Source organism: Mytilus edulis, chromosome 6, assembly GCF_963676685.1.
Source record: "Mytilus edulis chromosome 6, xbMytEdul2.2, whole genome shotgun sequence".
In the NCBI taxonomy this organism is placed as follows: Eukaryota; Metazoa; Mollusca; class Bivalvia; order Mytilida; family Mytilidae; genus Mytilus; species Mytilus edulis.
In genome coordinates, this window is record NC_092349.1 from 91,481,752 (window position 1) to 91,505,374 (window position 23,623).

Here is a 23,623-nt window from a genome sequence, read left to right on the forward strand (position 1 = left end):
GTCCATTTTCACTGAACCAGTACAAATTCGTCAATCTGATTGCTACCTTCTCTTTTGAGAAACACAAGGCAGACGTCTAAAACATTTCAACAGAAACAGAAACTAAAAATGTGGGTAATTAATCATTACAGACAGCTAGAAACATAAAATGTCAAACATGGTGAAGACAAGTATCAGGTTAGCAATGACTACATTTTATGAGGACTGTTGACGTAAAAAAAAAATTGAGAATGGGAATAGGAAATGTGTCAAAGAGACAACAACCAGACCATACAGCAGGTACCAGAATTAACGTTTGGTACAACAAACGCACGATTCATCTGCAAAACACTAATCAGTGGCGCTCAAAGCAAAACAGATATTAAGGTCAATTAAAGTACGAATAGAATTGTTGACTCAACATTACGAACGTTTTTTTTCATGTCCAGGAAATAGAGTTACGGTCCGGACATAAACAGTTTAATTTTAAAGTTACACAGTACATGCACAAAGTAAAACACGCACCACATCCAAAAACTTTGCAATAATATTTTGCATGGTTTAAAGTGATATTCACATCTGACTTAACGGTCAATATAAAGCATATCTCAAGTATTAAATTTTTTTTGCAAAGAAACGACTGTTCAACAATGAAAAGGAATTCAAAATGTCTGAACGAATATGTAAGATATCAAGATGGGAGGAACAAGAACAGGTGGAGACTTAACAAAGGGAAGAAAATTGCTGCTCCTCAACACCTGATATCATTAGCAATAAAATAATCTTATAACGAGAGTAAAAATAATGCCTCTATTCCATCATTATCTCTGTGATGCCATGAATATATATAATGCTGATAATTGGACATTTTTTCTCACGGTTCTTGCTATGTCATTTAAAATTGCCTTCGGTTTTCACGTATAATTGTTTTTTTTTTGCTTGTTATTTATTCATTTTTTTCGAGGAGGTTTGGGTATACTTTTATATATCGTGTTAATTGGAAGTTGATTTTTTTTAAATATTTGATGTTAAACTAACATTTCAAGCTCATGTTAGCTAATTTGAACATGTATTAGGACTATAATTGTTCAACTGATCATGTTTTTAATGGCTGTAATTTTCAACTTTTGTTTTTAGATGTTTTAAGATATAATTTCTCTACGAATTATGACTGTTTTGTCACAATTGAACAGTTATTGTTTTGTTTAGGTTTCAATATTCCTTAGCACCATATCTTCAGTTTCTTGTTCTGTATCATTTTCCTGTCGGTTACTTTTCTGTCGGTGCTTGATGCAATATACGACCACTGTTATACCTCCTCCTGTCAAACTTCCAAGGAAAAAAATCAGTCGCGGATGTAATTTTGTTTTTTTCAATTCGTTGCTCTGTGGAACAAAAGAATAACAATTAAAGTATTTTATATAAACAGACAGAAATTATGAATCTTTAAAAGATGACTTTATTTTTCGTTTTATTAATACTTTTACTGTTTAATGGAACACGCATCACTCTCTTACTGATCGATTTAGTAAAAATTCCTTCTTATAATTATAAACATGTAAGATATGACAAATTACCAGATTTACGAATTTTGAAATTAGATAAACGATTGTAATCTGGGTTAAAGTATTTAATATAAACAGAAGACGAATTACCAAGCGAGGAACATGTCCATTGTTATATTATAGTTCGTTTTTGTGTGTGTTTCATTTTAGTGTTTCTGTTGTGTCATTGTTCTCCTCTTATATTTGATGTGTTTCCCTCAATTTTAGTTTGTAATCCGTATTAGTTTTTTTTTCTAACTCGATTGATGAATTTCGAACAACGGTATACTAATGTTTCCTTTATTCACTGGTGGTAAGCGGATGGTCGTAACTTAAAGTTACGACCATCCGAAGATGGGAGACAACTCTAGTAATAAATTTTTCTTTTCCGACTTTCGTGCAGTAAAAAAAATGTTTCAGTCAAACCGCTTGTCTCATACATACTAATCGTCAGTGCGTTGATATTGAAACAAAATTTGATACATAAAAACATTCCAATTTTCGTAAAATGATCATTCAATAATTCGAGCATGATGGTCGTAACTAAAAAAACAAAAATGTTCAGGATGGTCGTAACTTAAAATTGTGATGGTCGTAACTCTTTATTAAATAGGACCGAATAAGACAAGTCAAGAGTTTTAAATGTGTCTTTTGTTATATGAATATATTATATGATATATTTGTGGAGTTGATTTCACTAAATGATAAAAACTAAAAGGGATGAAGAGAGGGATACCTGTAAAGTGCGAAAGGAAAGAAAATTGGAATGAATCGAAAAAAAAAAACCAATACAAAATGAAATGACCAGTCACTGTTACTTTAAAATATAATGTATAAAATCGACCAAGAGGCAACTAATTATAAGCGGTTAAGTTTAATAACAATATAAATTTCTCAAAAGTGGAGAATTCATTTTAAAACACAGCTCTGGTTATGATCATTCTTAGTTACGAATTAAGAAAAGGCGCTTTTAACAAATTTAACATCACATGAAATAACAGTATGTCCGTAATCGAATTAAAGAACATACATCTTATTCTTAGCCTGGATTTTGAGAAGTCGTATTGTCATTTGGTATATAGTCAAGCTGATTATAAGGTGCAATTTTGAAGTTCAGGTATAATTATTACCCGTGGTTTAAGAAAGTTCTGAATACGCCTATTGGTACCATGCTATCCGCTATTCATCTTTGTGTTTCTTATGGAAAATACCATGAACCCTGGACCACAGGTTTTTTTATTCCAAATTCACAAAGGGAATGATGCATCCGATCTTAATAACCATCGAGGAATTACAATTACTGATTCATTGGGGAAGCTTTTTTAATAAGATACACATCTTTGTAAATTCTTAGATAAATATCATATCATTAGTGATAGCCAAATTGGGTTTACCAAAAAAAAAAACACGACACTCTGACCATATGTTCATTCTAAAAACTATTATTAATAAGTATTTGCAATACAAAAGAAGATAGAGTGTTTGCCTGCTTTGTTGATTTCCAGAAGGCTTTTGATACTGTCATTTTCCCAGGGATAAAACTTAAGCTATTGAATATAGTTAAAGAGTATGGTAAGAGATCTCTTTAGAACTAAAGTTGGAGTAAAACAAGGAGACAATTTGACTCCAAATTTGTTTAAAATTTGTATAAATGAACTTCCTGATTGTATTAAAAGTTTCCCTGATCAAGCTGTTGTTTATTCACGACCAGTTTATTCTTTACTATATATATATGCTGATGATATTACCATTTTTTTTAACTTCAGCAAAAGGACTTCAAAGTAAACTTGATGGATTAAGATCGGTGTTTGAAAATGAATCCCATTAAAACCAAGGTGCTTGTATTTAACAAGACAGGCAGACATATCAAACATGATTTTTATTTTAATAACAGACTTATTGATTGCGCTCAACATTGTAAATATTAAGGAATAACCTTTAGTGCATCTGGATTTTTTTCCTTCGCTCAGAGAGAATTGTATAATAAGGCGTTAAAAGCCTACTATAAGCTACGCAAGGACATTCTGTCACTGAATCCAAGTTTAAAAAACAGTCTTCATGTTTTTGAGCATACAATAAAACCTATTCTCTTATATAGTACTAAAATTTGGGGATATTTCAACCCTTTCAAAAAAAAAAAAAAAAATCTATGACTACAAATGTAGATCAGGCTTATCCTAAGATTCTTTCAGAAAGACTACGCATGAAATTTTGTAAACATTTACTTGGTGTACCCAAAAGAGCAACACATTTTGCCAATCTTTTTTAACTCGGTAGATTCACTCTGTATTTTGACATTGCAAAGTCTATGATCAGATACTAGCACAGGCTTGACAATTTGGGATCATCTTTCCACTACTAGAGGAGCCATATTTAGAGTCAAAATTACTACACGAGTAAAAAAAATCCTTCACAGTATGAATCCTTAATCTTCTTTCTAAAGAATATCAAAGGGGCTAGCAATTTACATTGTTTACTATATGCTGATGATAATGTATTTTTTTGAATTTCAGCAAACAGTATTCATACATAGCTTGTAGCCAGGTTAATATTTAAAAGATAGAACTTTATGGTTCAACTCAGCGTGCTGGTCTTTTAAATCTGAGTACATTCATACAATATAAACATATAACATAAACATTATTTTCAACCTGTATATGTATGTGATAGTTGCCGCAGTACATTTAGTTCTACCTTGTAATATTATCCTAGCTACAAGGCTGGCTATAAACTACTAATATTTGATCTTATTCTTAAATTCAAAGCGTGTAGCATTGTAAAATATATACCAACCTTATTGAATCATACTTTCTAGGTTAACACAATGTTCATTGCGACACCATGGATTAAGTTTTTTTTTATTCTATTTCAATACTTATAACAAATATCAATGATCGTCATGCAATCGATAAAAAATAAAGACAACACGTTAAAAACACCAGGCATTTTATGGATTTTCATTAATCATGATTCACCAAAAGCCGAATATTTGAAAGCCAATGGTTTATAAAAACTGCAATAGCTGATTAAAAATTAAAGAAGATTGTTCAAAATTGTACGTTCAATAATTTCATCTGCCGACATGATTGCAGGTAATAAAAAGTCGTAAATAAAAAAAAATCTGAAAGCAAATATTCAACAATTTTATGCCTTAACGTACAGTAAAAAATATATTAATACTCAACCCTAACATACTATTTGGCTTAATGCGAGTTGATTAGTTTTCAATGTTTCTCCTAAATGATGGTCGTTTGGAACATATCAAAAATGTATGTTTGATAATTCTTTAACTTAATTTCTGCATACCATTATCAGAGTAACAAATGAAATAATATTTTTTGTAGTAAACTTTATATAACAACTGAGTTTATTAACATGGTTATGCATGTGCACAGTACTTTTAAAATAATTTGATAAAAGTTCGTCTAAATACTTGAGTTACGGTCATCTTTCAAAGTTACGGTCATCTTTCAAAGTTACGACCATCTTTTGTCGTTACGACCATCATCCAAAACACTATAGTTGACATTACGACCATCACAAGTTAAAGTTACGACCATCATGCTCGAATTTTTGAATGACTATTTTACGAAAATTGGAATGATTTTATGCGTCAAATTTGGTTTCAAAAACAACGCACTCACGATATGGGTATATGACACAAGCGGTTTGACTCAAATGAACCTTTTACTGCACGAAAATCGGAAAAGAAAAACTTATCCCTAGAGTTGTCTCCCATATTCAGATGGTCGTAACTTTTAGTTACGACCATCCGCTTACCACCAGTGTTTATTTAAGCCAAACATATTGTTTTGATTCGTATTTGCTATGTTGTTTGGATGATAATGCAAGTACACGTTAAATGAAAATCCATACTTACGCTGATTGATAAGTACATGTGCTTTATAAATTTTAACGAATCGTTCTTCTGTTACACATGTTACTTCCAGAAACATATGTTCTGCCTTTATTGACTCTAAAGACATTTCTCGAAAATGAAATTCCGCAGCATAGAATATCCCTTTGGTAGTTACGTTTGCTAAGGCATTCGAGAAAAATGTTGCACCCTACGTAATCAAGAAAAAGGTATATAAGTGCGTTTTTATATTAACAGAATGCAATACACAATATAACTTAACATGTTCATTTGTTTTTATCAATCCTGCCTTATTTATTTTTTATTTTAGGCTTTTGGCACTCAGATATTTGTTTATAACAAAATGTACAAACAAACAAAATCACTCATCATAGCTACTCCTGGTTTATAATTTTGTACGCATAACGCGCTTAATGTGTATAAAAGACTAACGAATGACTCTTGTTTTAAGAGACTCAAAAGTAAACAACAATTGAAGTTCAAGATCTGGACCATTAGAGGTCCAAAACACTAAAACAAACGTAACTATGTATGGCACCCGCAACGGAGTTGGGGTGATGTATTGTTATTCTGCGTTTCTTGTTATTTTTTTTATGTCACACTGACGGAGGTCGGGTGACACATTGTTATTTTTCGATTTTTTTCTTTTCCTTATTATTATTCCACACTTTTTTGTTCAGACTATTTCTCGGAATCGCATAGACCAATGATGATGGAACTTTACCATAATGTTAACCCCCATGTGCAGATGCTCAATCGGGGATTGGCATTTCCAAGATGTCTGCCGTTGTCATGTAAACAGAAATAATGTGAAAAATCGGAAAGTCTTCCGAAATGAATGAAACTGTGGAAATGTTACTTAGCATGCAAAGTCTTGCAATCCATCATTTCGTTTTTTAAAATGGCGGCCGTTGCCATAGAAACAGTTCAAACATTAAAATTTTCAAAATGCTTTAAACTTTCTGAAAATTAGCAGAATGGTGTATTTTGAAGTAAATATGTTAATATTATGTTAAAAAATATCGAAATGGCTGCCACTTAGTGGCAATTGGTGAACCAGGGTGACATCCGCTATTGCTCGCAATGGCAATTCTAGTTTCTTTTTATTTTCTTCAACACTTTTTTGTCCACTCTGGATCTCAGAATTGAATGGACCAAAGTTGATGGAACTATACCATAATGTTAACCCCCGTGTGAAGATTTGCAATTGGGGGTTGGCACTTTCAAAAAGCATGGCTGCCGTTGCAAAAATCCAAAAATAATCAAAGCGTTCCAACCTGGATGGAACTTCGCAGAATTATAGGAACTGGCATGGGCAGAGTTACATTTTGTAGTTGGAATTTTCAAAATGGCCGCCGAAACTATAGAAACAGCAAAAATGTCCAAAATTACAAAATGCTCCAAACTTAATGAAACTTTACAAAAATGATAATTTACATGTATGGATGGACTCTTTGACTTGGAAATTTTCTAAATAGTTGCCACTCGCCTGGCAATAGGGGAAGGGTGTCATCCGCTATTGCTTGCAATTGCAAATCTAGTTGTATATTATTATTGGGAAGTTTGATGATTTTAAAATAAATTAACTGGTGTTATCATGCGGTTTACATAGATCTTGTAACTAATTGTTTTAAAATTGAACTTTATGTCCATCAAACATAATAGTCAACTGATTTCCATTACACTGTCGAATTCATTACTGACTTACGTGTATATCGACTTCGCAATGTTTTGGAAGAGGAAACACCTTATATAAAAATCCATGGATGTTTAAACATTCACCATTTATTGACATAGTAACGAAAATCTCTTTTTCTAATGGAAAATCTGTAAAACAAGTAAAAAGAGAAAATTAACAAATCACAGTTTGTGTTTCATGGTAGCTGTTTCATTGACATATAGACAATGTATCTTTGTAACAAATTAAAAAAAGACAAAAACAAATATTGTCTTATTTGTATTTCAAGTGAGCATACAGTAGGCACTGCATACAAGGTAACGTTTACATTATTTCTTGTCGTATTCCTCGTTGGCAAACCCGTGCATGATGGTAGTGTCTATTAAAACGTTTATTGTAAATCGACATTTCAATACTTTTATTTCAGAGATTATTTCGTGCGTTTATTTTTGTAAATTTTCACAAATGAACACACATGCGAGTTTAATTATTGGAATTTTAGGAAAATCTATATACAGATGTCTTTATCACATCGCAGAATCCGAGAGGTAAGTTATATTTGAAATACTCGAGGAGTTAATTAAAACTTTGCAATGATGTCTGAATAAATCTTTCAACTTATAATTATTTTTTCCTGAAAAGGAATAAATTTTCTATTATTATTTATCAATGTTTATATCAATTTTACAATAAACCAACTTATAGCAAATTAGATGATAATGTGCCGAACTTCAATGTTGTTTCTTAAATATTATTTATAACTGTTGATGTAAATGTCCCTTGGTTTTGTGAGCCTTTGTTTACTCCTTGGTTTTGATTTTTATTGTCTTCAATGTTATAAAATGTAATGAAAGTAGAAAAATACCAAAAAGACACAAAAACTGACAGTTGAAAAGAAACTGACAACGACATGGCTTTAAAAGAAAATACCAAGAGATAAACTCTTCGTCCATAATAATATGATCTTGATTCGGCTTTGTATTCTAGTTCTTGTTAGACAGAATTTATATGAGAAATTCACTTAGTTGCTGATCGAACGGAACTAATAAAAAGCGGAATTGTAAACAATAATCAGTGAATATTTTCACAGATAAACCCGATATTTTGACGGCAACCTACACATGTAAAACGCAGCTGCTGAATCCTGCAAAAATACTGTTACAAATCCAACGTTTCGAGAAACCTATTGGTATGTGGATCGTTTCATCTGGAGGAGCACATGGAATATGTAGCGTTACTAGAATGAAAAACTCATCTTCTTTCATCTTGAGCTCTGATATTGTTACAAGTCAGGCAGAACATTTTGGAATATACGGAGCGAGAGTGAGAAATAGTGCCGGAAGTATCGACATAAAAGTCAAGGTGTACCAGTCAGGTAATATGTCCCTACTAGTAATTGCTTTCTCAATGTCTATATGAAATTTGACGGACATTAGATTATGTAGGAAATGTTTTTTTTGCATTCAGTAAAACATTTATTAATGAAACTGTCTCAATCGTATTATCAGAATCAAAATTTTGTTTCTTGTCAAAGTGTTATTAAAATATGAATGAACGTTTTATATCATTTATCCTATGTATTTAAATCGACTAAATTTGAGTCAATTGACTTTCTTGACGACCGTTTTAAAGTGTGGTGTCGTTCTAAATAAGTTGTATCATGCAAGTAAAGATAGGTCTGCTTCACAGAGATATTTCCCATGCAAAACCTATATCCACATATTGTGAGCATCTGAATAATAATCACAAATAGGTTTGTGTTGTTCAATTATTGTTTTGCCGTATTTCAATTTTGTACTTTTTATAGGCTATTGTGGTATATAATTTTTTTTTTTAAGTATTTTTTCTCTTATATAGATATTCCAGTTCGTATGTCGACAGCACATACCGAATGCAATGTGTCATCTTTTTTTTTTTATTAAAATGTATTATCAATAGTACATTTACTGACCAATGGACAGTGTTTGGAAGCATTACATAGACGATATCTTCGTGCGATCAATAGAGGGCATTAAACATAGTAACATCTTAACTCTGCAGATCCCTCTGTGTAATTATCAAGATGAAGGAGAGTACAAATGCGTGGTAAAAATAAATAACACAGAATTTTCATCCTCGGCGATGTTAACAGTGAATGGTAATACAAGTCTTAATCTTTCGGGATACTGTAATACATTTATTTTGAAATCATTATAATGGCATTGTTTCATACTCAATTTATCAGGAAAAAATATTAAGTGAAATCGCAAGTTGATATTCGAGCTGATGAAGTTCGTATCCAAAACAAAATGTCTTTTTATCAGCATTTTGTCTTGTATGATTTTAATGTTATGGATATGAACACGTGAACTGTTAAATTACCTAAATATTTTAAGTATCACATCATCGTTGTGATTTTATAAAATAGTATTCAACAGGATCAAAAGTCACATGTGTAGATTATCGATAAATTCACATACGAGATAGACACTAAAGATCTCACGCAAGCAGAAGATACTGTCTAAAGGGTGACAATGTATATCGAGTTGGAAGCCCGTTCATTTTATATTCTAAAAAAACCATTCTCATTTTCCTTATAAGCTTATGATCGAAAACGCGCAACATACATTAGCCACATTGAATTTAAATGTTACCAGAACTAAATACTTGTGATATGATGTACAGTCACGTTACTATATTGGAGATGTAGAGGTTCTTAAAAACACCGTTGACACATCGGAACGACCAAAGACTCAAGAAAAGCTATGGTACCGTGTAGATGTAAATGTCACCCTACGCATACATGCACGAATACAATTAGCGATGAAAACTAATTTTGGTATCAATATTTAATGTTTATGTAGTCTTTGTATTGTAAACATTCATTTTCATGTAACCTTCATTCTTTTTTTATAAAGCTTTGTAATGCATATTATTGAAAAAAAAACAAATGGTTCAAATACTCATATGGTCCGACACGTTAATAACCAAACGAGTATATACTCATATGGTCGGACCATACGCGTATGGTTGGACCATATGAGTATACGCATATGGTCATGACCATACGCGTATGGTCCAAATACTCATATGATCCGGCACATATTAGACATTATTTTATGAGAGTTCTTATGATTTTCATTTCATATTTACTCATTTTGCAGGTCCACCGTTTGTGGTGAATACCAGTATTTTGTTTGATCGCTGGTTGTCAATAATATCAGTGTACTTCCATTCCAAGTCTGTCAGTCATGATACTGCTTGGTTCCTTAAAATGAACAACACATTTTACTCTGAGCATAAAATAAATGTTGAGCCAAACTCATTCAACCAGTCAACGTCCAATATAGCTATTGGAATGATAACATACGGCGTACAAGTATATATTCCTGGTCATTTATTGGTGTTCACAACTAGTATAAACTTCTCCAGGGAGGATATATTGATCTGCCAGCTACAAAATGTATATGGCACAACGGAAACTACATTTTATATATACAGTGCAAGTGAAAAATACTTTTCTTTATCATATACTTAGACTAAATAACATATGATTTTTACTGTATGATAATAGCATTAAATTAATGTAAATTCCATATTTTTCGAATTGGTGCTTAGCGGGCTGATATGAAAAGTTTATCACATGTTTCGATTGTTATCACATACCTTTCCGTAACGTTATCACATGGCATTCCGGTGTTACTCGGCACATTCCGGAAAATACACCTCAATGCTACATTATCAGTGAAAAACATAACGAAATAGCGTACAAAACAATTATTTAGATACCGTGAAAAGTATATTGTGTAAAATAATAAAAAAAAAAAAAAAAAAAAAAAAAAAAAAACAAACAAATTATTAAATAAATGCATTCTTTATAAGTTTCAAACATAATTTAGAAAGTTACTTTGAAAAAGATTGACTTTTCCAAACAGTGTTCATTATGTATATTGTTGGGTTTTTTGTTTGTTTGTCGAGTCGTCCATATTAAAAATGTTTTCTCCTCTGTTACGGCATATGGTAGAAAGATTTGATACCGAATGTACTTAATTTGTGTCCGACTTCCGTGAACTTTTCAATCTTTGAACTTCTATTTGGGAACCACGTAAAAGGATCAATATATGAATCTGTTATTTTTCTCCATTGTTGAAGCATATGATAAAAAGATCATAACATGTCATTTTTCATATCGCATGCATTATCAGCCCTCGGTCAATATCAGCCCTCGAGCCATGTGGCTCTTGGGCTGATATTGAACCTAGGGCTGATAATACATGCGATATGAAAAATGCCATGTAATAATCTGATAGTATTATCTAAAGACATTGGAACTGTAACCACAGTGTCTGATCATGTACATAGTGTCAATGGTACGTAGTTCTTAAACTATATCTATAAGCCGGTAGAGCATTCGTTGAGGATAAAAAATAAGCTAAAAATATTGATTGGTCATGGACCTCCTTTTTGAGATATTTGAGATTTAAAATATGGCTGACTCGGACTTTTACCTTATATTTGTATTGGTATTATATGGGTCTCAAAACAAAACAAAAAAAATCAAGAATCTTCTAAATTTTGGTAAATGACCTTTCATGGGTATTAAGTCTTCTGTGAAAAAATGAATGGGTGTTATGGAGCAAAATATTTTACCTTGTATTGTATAGAAAAACACAAAGGAGTCCAAGTCTTTGTCATGAATTCCAAAACCTCACCTAAGTACATCCTTAAGTTGGCAGATATTGCAAGGAAGAACGGAAAAGGCACCGCATTAAACACTGTGCTTTTAACTACTGCCTTCGGACTTCATGAACAACAGTGATGCATGCTTACTTAGTATAGGATTATTTTATTGAAATGTCAAATTATTTATTCAAACAAATAAGGCAATCTCATTTCAGTCTATATCACTCAAAATTCGCCTGATCTGTACACTTACTAAGTGTATTATTTTCCTTTTTATGATATGTTTTACTGATGATACGAATTGTGTGTGATATTAGATAAACGAAGTCGCTTAACTATACATTTTTTTTTGTTTTCAGGTGCGTTTCCAGTGTATTCACTGTATATATACATTTGCTGTGTTGTGCTTGTTCTATTAGTTTTCATTGTTGGATCGCTTATGGTTCAATGGAAATTAAAAAGAATTACGACTATTGAAATTACAGGTAAACCATGTATGACAGGTAAAAGACGAAATTAACAGAAATGTTTGCATTGATAAAAAAAAAAAAATGTAATCTGTTATACATGTACATAGAAACAGGCATCGTTGTCATTTTGTATCTTGTTTTATGGTATATATATTTTGCAGTTTCATACATATTGCTTTCCAGTTTTATGTTTTATTATTCGTTTCGGCTCCAACATCTATCAATTCTGGAGATTCCAAAACAAGGTTAGTCATTCAAAAACTATAAGATTCATTGCAGATATATGAATAGAAAGTATATCAATACGTCAATGAGACAACACAATGAAAAAGCCGTATTGATGAGCAATATTTGCCCTTTCAATGTTTTGTGATTTTTAAAGATATTTACAAGGAGGAGAAACTAACTTTACATAAAGCGCCTATACTATTAAATGACCAATGTTTCCATATAACATTACAATCTAATTACTTTTTAAAGATGGACAAACAAACTAAAAACACAATATGATATATAAGGGCGTTTTTCAATAAAAGCGTATCTTTCAGACCTAAAAAAAATGGAAAATCAACTAGTCTAAAATTTAATTTCAAGAGTTATTTTGAATACCTCTATTATAGACCTGTTTGTAAACAAAAAGTGTAATCTTAAATATTCTTTAAAATGATATTATTTTCATAATTTGTGTACCGTTTCGTAGGGGACTTTTGTCCCCTACGAAACTTCTTCTAAACACACATTTTTTTTTTCAATTTTAAATGTTTCCTATAGACATTCCAGTTTGTTTACTTTAAATACTAGAAAAATCTCATTTTTTTCTGAATTGAAAACCATTTTTATCGATAAAGATTAGACAGTACTTCACATATGAAGGTACAACTCGTGTTACGTAGTGGACATTTTGATGCGTGTCGTAGTGGACAAAACCGTTTCGTAGTGGACAAAAAGTTTCGTAGTTGACATCAACCCTATTATATGTTAATAAAAACATAATAAAAATTACATGAAACTAACCCTTGTTATTTGTTTTGCACGAATATAATTGAAAAAAGATTTTAAAAAGACTGCATGGTAGTGGTAGTGTCCACTACGAAACGTTTTTCTCCCAAACTTGTTTCGTAGGGGACCGTTTCGTAGGGGACGTATTCGCATGTTTTATTTTTTTCCCACAATCCCTATATGGCAATAGTAACAAGACGGATTGTATTCATCAAAGCATTTATTAAGCTGTACACTAATATTTTTTTCATAATTTTAAAACCAGATACTGATGGAGATTTGACCCGTTTCGTAGTGGACATTAACAAAAATACGGTATCACTCTGGTCCATTTGATGTGCTCAATTTTTCTTACCAGCAATTTAATTGCCGTTATAAAAGCATCACTTCTTTTGTAAGACCCTAATGTTTATATCTCTTGCAAACAAAAATTACATTGATTTTATAAAACTGTTTATTGGCAAATTTTAATGACTTCGTTTCGTAGTGGACATTTGGTGAGGGACATACCTTCTGAAATTAAAAATCCTATATTGAAAGCTGTGTATTAAAATATGTTGGCTCTGAACATACTTTTGAATTATTAAAGAACTTATGTGAAGTAAAAATAACATTTATTTCTTCATCTTTTTACGATATTTTAGAGTATGAATGTTGAACAGGCGGTCTAGGGACATGCCATTTTGGTTGTTTTGGACCATTCAGGAGTCAATATCTTATCAATCCCTCTAAAAATAAACTGTTTCTTTGATTAAAAATTTTAAATCTAATTCAATGTACTGACTGCACAAAAAATTACTTGCAAAGATCAAACACATTTTTTTTAAAGTGAGTGGGACAAGAAAATACGTTTTTATTGAAAAACGCCCATAACTTATATATATAATATAAGTGCACCGAATCATTCACCAAATCCAAGTTACAATAGTTCTCTATATCCAATTGTGGTAATTTCATAGTATAACAGTCATCTCAATTAAAATTAAAAAAAAAGTGACGTAATGATACAAATCCAGGTACAGTTAATATAAGTTAAAGTATGTTGCTACAGTTCTGATAATTTAATTCTATTCAGAGAATTTAGAACCATGTATATTCGTGGCCTCATTGAAGAAACCTTATCTAGAGAAATATAAACATTATCAGACAGTGGTTATCCAGACATATTATCTAATGTTCGCAACGACCGGTCTTTGTCTGTACATAATACCGCTTCTAAATTGGACAAGAGTTTTTATACCCTATTAATCGGCATTATGGTTTTTGGTCTGTGCGTCCGTTCGTTCGTTCATCCATTCGTCTGTCCCGTTTCAGGTTAAAGTTTTTGTTCAAGTTTTATTCGAGATAATCTTGATGTAGTTGAAGTTCAATCAACTTGAAACTTAGTACAAATGATCCCTATGATGTCTATCAAATTGTATGCCAATTAAAGAGTTTTATCCCATTTTCCGCTGAACATAGAAAAAAGTGCGGATTGGGCATCCGTGTACTATTGACACATTCTTGTTTATTTTTTGCTTAACACTATTTTTATTTTGCAGTCCCTAGGCGAGCAGCCTGCGGATGGCTCCATCTACACATTCAATAGTTTCACTTAATTATGAGCTACACCGAATATCAGTTGATTCTTCTTTTCGTCTACGACAACAAAATATAGAGTCGGAAAGTGATTCAAGTTTATACGAGTATCCAATGGCGAGTCCAGTAATCGAACATTTCAATTATGATTATGTTGATAACACGAAACTAGATGTTCATTTTTATGACATTTGCAAGGAAAATAGAACGCATAATGAAAAAGGCAATGTTATCCCAAGAAACAGCGATGACACAGTCAGCTCATACACTGTCGCACACAATGCATATTTGGTCGTATTAGGCTCGATAAACAGTGTCAATATTAGAAATGACACATTAGCTGCTAATTTTGACAAACGAAAGTCATCATTGGAAACATTTAAAAAAAGAAATCAGTCGATTAAAGATTCTGGAAACACACGGAAAAGACTTCATTCTATATGATTGAACTGATCAAATATAGAAAATATAGCAAAGTTTAATTTTATCGTAAGGAGAAACGAAAAATAGGATTGTGGTGAATCAAAATGTGTTATCCTTTTAGGGTAATATATTTGATATTGTAGTTAAATATTTCTTTTAGATTTGAACAGTGATAAACTATACTACGACTTTTTTTATTTTTTATTTTTTTCGGAATTAAGTGTGGCGTTCATTTCCTTGAACTAGTAAACATTATATTATTGTTTAGGGACCAAGTGAAATCCGACATGACATCGTAAGCCTTCCTTTTGAAAAAAGGGTTCAATAGACTTACTTGTGATAACTTGTGTATATTTGTCATTCTATTGATGTAGAACTCTTGTAAAAGTTTTGTGTTCAGTTTGCTAAACATGATTTATAAATACAGAGCCACGTTCCGTCGGAGACGATTTTTAATCAGATGCCTTTCTCTGTGTGTTTATGATTCCTTGCAATTAGTAAGGCACAACATCTGCTTCTATCCATCAATCCCTCAGGTTATATGCAGTGGTTCGTGAATCTCAAAGTTTCGACCTTTATCCTGTTGATCTATTTTGCAGGGCCTACCTTTGAATACAAAGTGAATATTCTCATCCTTCATATTCATGACATATTTGCCACTGGACTTTAATCAAACCATTATACATTTAATCACCAATCAGTTAAACGAATCGAAACAATTGTCATTATTGCATAGTAACACATCTTGATAGATGGGCTTAAACAAATGAACACTTACACTTATACAAAAGGTAGCATACATTTTGTACATATAAAATATGAAGATGTGGTATGATTTCCAATGACATTACTCTCCACAAAAGACCAAAATGACACAACAATACCAAGCTACCATGAGCCAACCCAGTCGGATACCATTGTATGAAGTGATATGTTTAGAAATATATATTCAAGACCTAAATGACTAGACTGACATCGTAGTAAACGAACGACTATATAACAATATCCTAAGTGATAATCAAACAAACAAAAAAAAACTGGAAAAAACGAAAAACGATGAAAAGGCAAACAAAAGTTTACACAGCACAAACAAATATAAAGACTGATTAACACGAACTCTATAAAAAATGTGGTGACACCTGTGATTTAGAAGGGTAAGCAGATTTTGCTCAACATGAGATACCCGTTTAGTTGTTTATCTAAGAACAAACCCGGTTTTAAGTCTATACATCTTTTTAAAGCGATGCTTTAAATCTCACCATTTGCAAACAATTAGTTCTATAGCTTCATTGTAAGCAGTATGCTCTAGTATTTTACATGACATTCATATAATAAACTTTCACTATTGAAATAAAGTCATACAGGTATTATATGATAAATGAAAAAGTATTTAAGAGTTGCTACTCCAGAGATGTGACACTTTTTTTTTTTCTTTTTTTCCCCCACTTGATTTTATAATATTTTGCTTGAAATGTATAAATATAAATAATTGTTTAGCTGCAACAAACACCAAAGAACGATGCTATATGATTGTGAGCTTAAAACCTCTACCAATCCTCCATAGCTATCAAGCAAACTAATTTTTTTCTTTTATTATTTTGAATACAAATCAAACAATGAATATTCTACATCTCAATATAAAGATGAAACCCGCTACAAACTGATGATTTACACTAAAGAGTCAAACTGTTTACTGACTAAATTATTGGTCCCTTCTTCTACAGCTGTAACAACAATTTCGGTACTTTGAAAGCTAATTCTGACCGTTATGGGCCTGAATTTACCTTTACTTGTGTCGGGAATACTCAAACGGAGGGACCCTAACCTTTTGACATTATCACCTCTTCCTCCATATGTATATTTCGGATTATCATCAGGTGAGACAAAAATATCGATGGTGGCAGATTTATCATTTGAACACGTGGGCAAAAATTGACGATCAAAACAACTTTTGCCTAATAGAATTTGTTCTCCTTTTCTTACAATTGGTTGGAAGCTGTCAGTACACATTTCAATGCCGTCACATACTTGACGTAATTCTGGTGGATGTATTTCTGAGTCAAAGGGAATATTACAGGCAATGCCATATGTTCTAGCGCAAATTCTTTCCGGTATTACTTCTGGAGAATGACCAAAAATAACCGCTCCTTTCATAACTGACGAAACAGCATCATGAGGGCGTAAAACATTGATTCCCGTAAACTCCGATTTGATATGTTGATATAACAGTTCAGAATCCGAAAAGCCACCGACCATAAGTATCGTTCTAACTTCTTGAAGTTCTGGTTTTCGAAGCAATTCTCTAACATGTGCAGTTATTGCATTTAAAGGTTGGCTGAACAGATTTTTCAGTACATCTATCGGAAATATTAATTTATCTCTCGCTTTTGTAACACCTAAAGCAGATTTAAATCCTGAGCCAGTATGCGCCTCATATTCATCAAATAACTCTCTCGGAAACAAAAGTCGAACTTTTTCCTCATTATTTGCCCCAATTACTCTCTTTCGACCTTCAAATGTTCTAAGTAAATCAAGACAGTCGCGCATATTTGATTTTGCAAAGTTGCACCATACAGCTTTTCCAAATACCTCTTTGACAAGGTTTAAAAATAGCTTATCGACTTCCGTTCCACCCCATGGTCCCCCTGATGGTGGACACAGTTCAATTAGTTTATCCTTTGTCTCAACTTCGTAGGCTGTTATGTCAACTGTGCCACCTAAAATGATAAAAGAAGTTTTTCGAAGCATAAATGAGCGTATTCTAAAATTGATATGAATACGACGACATGTATAACAGATATTTCATAGTTCAAGATCCGACACAGAATGTTGTCTCAAATTTTTGCAATTTAAAATAGAGGCTTTGAAGAGCCTGTGTCACTCATCTGTATCTACTGTAGTTTATGAAATCATGTTAAATAAAGTTACAAGGTCGGGTTGTTGTCTCTTTGACACATTCCCAATTTCCAGTCTCAATTTATTACAACCAAAATGAAATGTATTGAATACCACAATCATGATTAAGGCCAAGTTTGGTTTAATTTGGCCCTGTATTTAAATCCAATGCAGACGATTTTTGTAAAATGATTACAAAAAAATGGCCCATTAGTTTCAGAGTAGAATATTTATTTGTAAAAGTTAACGAACGATTACAGACGACAAAGGACGACGGACGCCTAGTGATGAGAAAAGATCACTTGGCCCTTAAGGAAGTTCGCTACTTAGTTTCAAAATAACCAGCTTTTCATAACACTATTATATATTGATGGGGGTTTAATAAAGGAAGCAAAAACAATATATAGGTCAATGTGCTTGTTTTCGAGATATTAGCCATTGAAATTTTGGCGAAACTTTGTATCTCTCTCTTGATTTTTCTAGCTTTATCATTGACAAGTTTAAGTTTTCAAAAACTATTTAAAGGTAGCAAAGATTTTATAAGACTTTTACAGATGGCTTCAGTCAGGATTCTACTTCGTCAAAATTGTCTCCCCATTACGTCAGTTCATTTTTACAATCTTAGCAATGGAAGCCATAGTAGGGATGACTCGCTGCCAATTTAGCTCTTGGAAACCAATAAATTTATCTACATAGCACCATTACGATCCTCATATGTCAGTTGTATCTTAAAAGACAAAGGTATCTACTAGCTAATAAGCATCAGTTAATGTTCTTGTCTGCATTGATTCAACTTAAAAAAACTATTGTCTAATCGGTTATCAGGTGTAATTTTCGAAAATTCATAAACATTTAAAAAAATTCTAACTAAATATTTCGAGGAAGAACAGACTAATATTTTTTAGTGGTTGACGACTATAAACCCTAATTATCACACACTAAAAAAATATGTTTTTTTTCGAAGATATGCATTTTCAACATCTAACTTAAAAGACTGTCCTCAAGTACTTTTAGTAAAAAAAAAATAGCTATTCGAACACACCTACTCTGTTTTTTGTGATTCATTAGAAGGGTAATTCACTTGACCCATATATTTCATCTTTTAGTACTGTGAATTTCTTATGTTTGTAGCCTTGATACATAAAAATGATAGACTATGAAGCGAGACGATGTATCAAATACTCTTGCTTTATACGTTTTCGCGACAAAATATTCAACTCTTAACTTTGTAATAGATAAAATTATGGCAAAGTTTTTTTATAAATAAAACACTTCGTAATTGAGAAGAAAATTGTCATTTCATTTGTTTCTATTAACTTTTAATTTGTTTGTTACTATAGTAAACATTACAGTAAACATGTATCTAACAAAGAGCTTCTATTCTTTTGTTCTATTTCAACCGGGTTCTGTCTGTTATAATAAATATATCTAAAAGATTTATAAATAGAAAAAAATGGGGGTCAATGGACAAATTGGTTTAAGGTCTATAAATGGATTAAATTAGAGGATTCCAAAAATCTGACAAAAATCCCAACATCCTTAAGGCCAGGTGAGCTAAAATGCTTCACACTTTGTGAATCTAGTGCAAAACTGCAACAACTGTCGAAATAGCCTTATTTCCATTCAGCAAATTTATTACCTTAAAATATGTTTTGCTACATGATGTATTATACATATTTCATCTTGTTTAAAAAATTATTTCATGTAACGCATGTCTTATATATATTTTTTTTATCCTCTTTTGAATGTTTGTTTCTATATTGCTAGTTAAAATCGTGGACTTTTATATTCAAGTGACGTCCGTCGTCGTCTTTCCTTTTAAGCTTCAAAAGACAAAATTTATGTTTACAACACATTTACTGATTATTCAAACATTTTATCACGATTTCTACATAGATTCCAACTACAAAATTCTAATAAATATATTCGACCAATTTTTTTTCAAAATAATTTGTTTTGTATCTTCCCGTGACTAAACCAGTGTACTGACTTCAATAAAATACATGCATGTGAAATTGTTCAAATTTGTTCAATATATGAAAAATTGTAGAATGCACGGCAAACAGATAAAGAAAGATCAGCTTTACACTAAACCCGCCAACATTTTCAGACAACCAGTGATTGTGGAAGTTATTGTTTTTGTTTTAAATTGACGGCTTTCTTTTTTTAATTGTCATAATATTGAAATAATAAAGTAAAACACTAATGAGATGTATTGAATTCCGTGTGGCAGAGGACATAAGTACTGACCTCCACAATCTAAAACGAGGAACTGATGTCCAGAATCAAAGGTTTCCAGGGAACCAACCGGTCCATCCACCTTTTTCTGTAACGTTATATCTTTGCAGTAGATAGCAGCTGCTTCAGGTTCATAGGCTAAGGATAAAAGACCATCTTCAATTCCTGCCTGTAAAAGAAGGGCATAACATTGTAAGAAATCTACCAATACAAAGTTATAAACTTAGATTATTTATTTCACAACTGTACGCATAACTATAATTGGCTGCCTATCTCATCCCTAGTTCTTAATTGGCTGTCTATCTCATTCCTGATAACAGATTGTCTGTCACATTCAGGCCTCATTCAGGATCGAGTTTGTTAAATATTTACCTGAGTTGCTGCTTGTCTTATGAACTGTTACGCCTGATTAGCCCATATAGCTACTACAGTCGGTACCCATGCAGACTGCAGAGTGTACAATGTGTACCAGTTTTTATACATGTCTTATAAACTCTTTAGCTTAGTCAGTGCGTATGCATGTTTAGTACATATAGTACCGAATGTGTATAAGATTTACCTGATTTGCTGCCTGTCTCATGAACTGTTTAGCCTGATCCGACCAGATGGCTGGAACAGTCAGAACCCAGTGTATGTCTTTCATCTCCACAAAGTTCACGTTCTCAAGCAAAGTTTTCAGAAAATCATCTTTTAAAAACTTAAGACATTCCGAAACGACGATTAAAGATTCTAGTTTGTGTCCATTGACATCCTTCATCATCTGTCGTCGCGAGAGTTTTCTTGCTGTCTAAAACAAATATTTCCATATAATTACATTATTAAATTGGATATTTCTCAATATTGTTTTGTGGTTGTATTCATCATGTTCATGGGGCTTTTTGTTTGTTGTGGAAATTCTACAAATTCATTGCTTCAATTACAATGTTCGGATATATCTACTTAAAAGAAAGAAAATAGGGAAATACATGGGCTACTATTGGTAGCTTATTATATGAAGTCTCATTGTAGGTGGAGATATGTCTATTGGCAGATGTGCAGTGCACATACCAATAAGACTATTACAATAAAACAAAAGGGGACTATACTCATCCGTTCCTATAAGGTACTTTTTTTAAGTTTGTTTTCTCTGTTCTTTTTATTCTATATATAGAAGCTCACGAAGATATCATTTTACAACACATTCTGGTTGCATGCTGACAATTGTTTAAAAAACATAAAGGATAAAATCTCCAAAGGTACTCAATAGTACATTAGACCTGAAAATGATAGAGTTTTAAACAATTGACACCTGCAAAAACAGTATGCATTTACTGAGAGCTTAACCAGATTAAACAAGTCATAATTTCTGACCTGGTTAGTTTCATCAGAGAACAAAGCCATTTTGAATCTTTTGAAATATTTTCATCCAGTGGCTTCGTCGTCGTCAACCAGTTCTGCATATTTACTTTCTGCATCATACCCAAAGCTGTGAAACTCGTTCTCGGGGGTGAATAAAACTACTGTAGGTGTTTTGTCTGTAGCCTGACCATCACCAGATTTCCATCCACCTTTTGTCTTGATACTAGATCGATTTTCCTTAAAATCATGGCGTACTGAATATGCCCATCCAGAATACGTTGTTCCAAAATCTAAGGCGACAACTATCAAGGCATTTTCTTTTGAAGAGCTCGAGTTGGCCATATGGTACACTCTAAGGGAGTTTACAAGTGGATTTAAAATGACATGGTTACATTATTATTTGAGTAAACACTTCAAAGTAAAATACAAGTAGTTGTAAACATTTATCAAATTTTACGAATATTTAAAAAAAATATTCGTGTATTGTTTAAATATGTTTAATTTTGTTCATTGTCTGAGTCAATGGAAGTTGCACTTGACATACTTGTTCTTTTTTTCTAAACTTCAAATTTTGGATTTAATGCAATATAAAGTACTAATTTGTTGATTTTTGAAACACCAATTCAGGGGCAGATCCAGCCATTTAAAAAAAAAGGGGGGGGGGGTCCCAACCCAGAGTAAAAGGGGGGGGGGGGGGGGGTGTTCCAACTATATGATCCCATTCAAATGCAGTGATCGTCCAAAAAAAGGGGGGTTCCAACCCCCGGAGCCCCCCCCCCCCCCCCCCTGGATCCACCAATGCAATTTATTGACCGTAATTGAGATGACGACGGATATCTTCCAAGTCTTGTAACCACAATCCCCCGTCCTCTTTTCCTCGAATAAGACTTATCTACGCTTTCGTACTTGCAGAAATTAACCCCTTTTATTAAGTGGGGTTCGGTTTGCTCATTTTTTTCTTTGGTTTGTTTTGTGTGATGTTATTTTTATTTTTGCTTTTCTATCCATGTTAATTTTCGACTTTTGAGTTTGAATTTCCCTTTGGTTTTACCACGTTAATTTTTGTTAGACTGGCCTACACAATGTTTAAGTTGCTGACAAAGTATCTCTCAATAAATTTAGAGTGTGATATATAAACGAGAAAGTAAGAGTATACTTGGAAAGAATTGTTGTCAGTCTAAATTTTATAAATTTTCATGATATTTGAATCCCCTTACCAATCCCCCTGATTTCAACTGTTTGGTGTATTCCTATACTTGTCGTTTGAGTTGGATTTATAGCATCAGACTGTTCCCAAAATCTACGTTTTGTTTTCTAACATCTACTTTCTGTTTTGTTTATTAAGTTTCGTTTTACGTTATGTTATTGTTAAAATTAATTCTACTCAATTATGATCCTAGAATATGAGAATATTTAAAAGAAATAAATATTGTTCTTCTGACAATCATTCTTACCAGTTTGTGTTACAGGATTACATACCCTGCTCAATAATGATATACTTCCTTGTGAATCAACTAGTTTATCATGTCTATGTATACATTGTACATGTAGTTATGTACAAGGCTTGTAATACATGAATTAATTCCCTTTATACTGTTGATAAGACAATTGATATAAAGTGAGAGTAAATCGGAAATATATATTCCTCTGGTAAACATTCACGGCCGACACTCGGCTAACCGAGAGATAGGTCGGTTAATCTATATTTAATATGCGGCTATATCGGCGGTTGGTCTGTTAATCGGGTTGGTTATACGTCTGTTAAGAGTAAAACGCACAATTTTAATATTAAAATCTATTTAATATACAAATTTTAGGTACATTATAAGAATCAAATCAAAAAAAGAAAAGTGTCTGACAAAATGATATATATCATAGAACATTTTCCAACTGTAAAAACATTTCATAGTCTGCGCAGTTTTCAGTAAAACTAAAAGGCGTC

General features: G+C 32.3%; 1 protein-coding gene and 1 long non-coding RNA gene across 2 annotated transcripts; both read right to left on the bottom strand.

Moving 5' to 3' along the window:
• Positions 1-1,149: 1,149 nt before the first annotated feature.
• Positions 1,150-7,227, bottom strand: LOC139526870 (uncharacterized). The gene is made up of 3 exons (XR_011665209.1): positions 7,109-7,227; positions 5,404-5,590; positions 1,150-1,364 (listed from the first exon to the last, which is right to left on the bottom strand). It is a non-coding gene; the product is annotated as an uncharacterized lncRNA (long non-coding RNA).
• A 9,544-nt stretch (positions 7,228-16,771) lies between these two features.
• Positions 16,772-23,256, bottom strand: LOC139528889 (heat shock 70 kDa protein 12B-like). The gene is made up of 5 exons (XM_071325126.1): positions 23,136-23,256; positions 21,694-22,033; positions 20,903-21,130; positions 20,356-20,512; positions 16,772-17,927 (listed from the first exon to the last, which is right to left on the bottom strand). Exons 2-5 carry the CDS (start codon positions 21,721-21,723, stop codon positions 16,879-16,881), a joined length of 1,464 nt encoding a protein of 487 aa, XP_071181227.1. The 5' UTR covers positions 21,724-22,033; positions 23,136-23,256; the 3' UTR covers positions 16,772-16,878.
• Between the last annotated feature and the right edge of the window lie 367 nt (positions 23,257-23,623).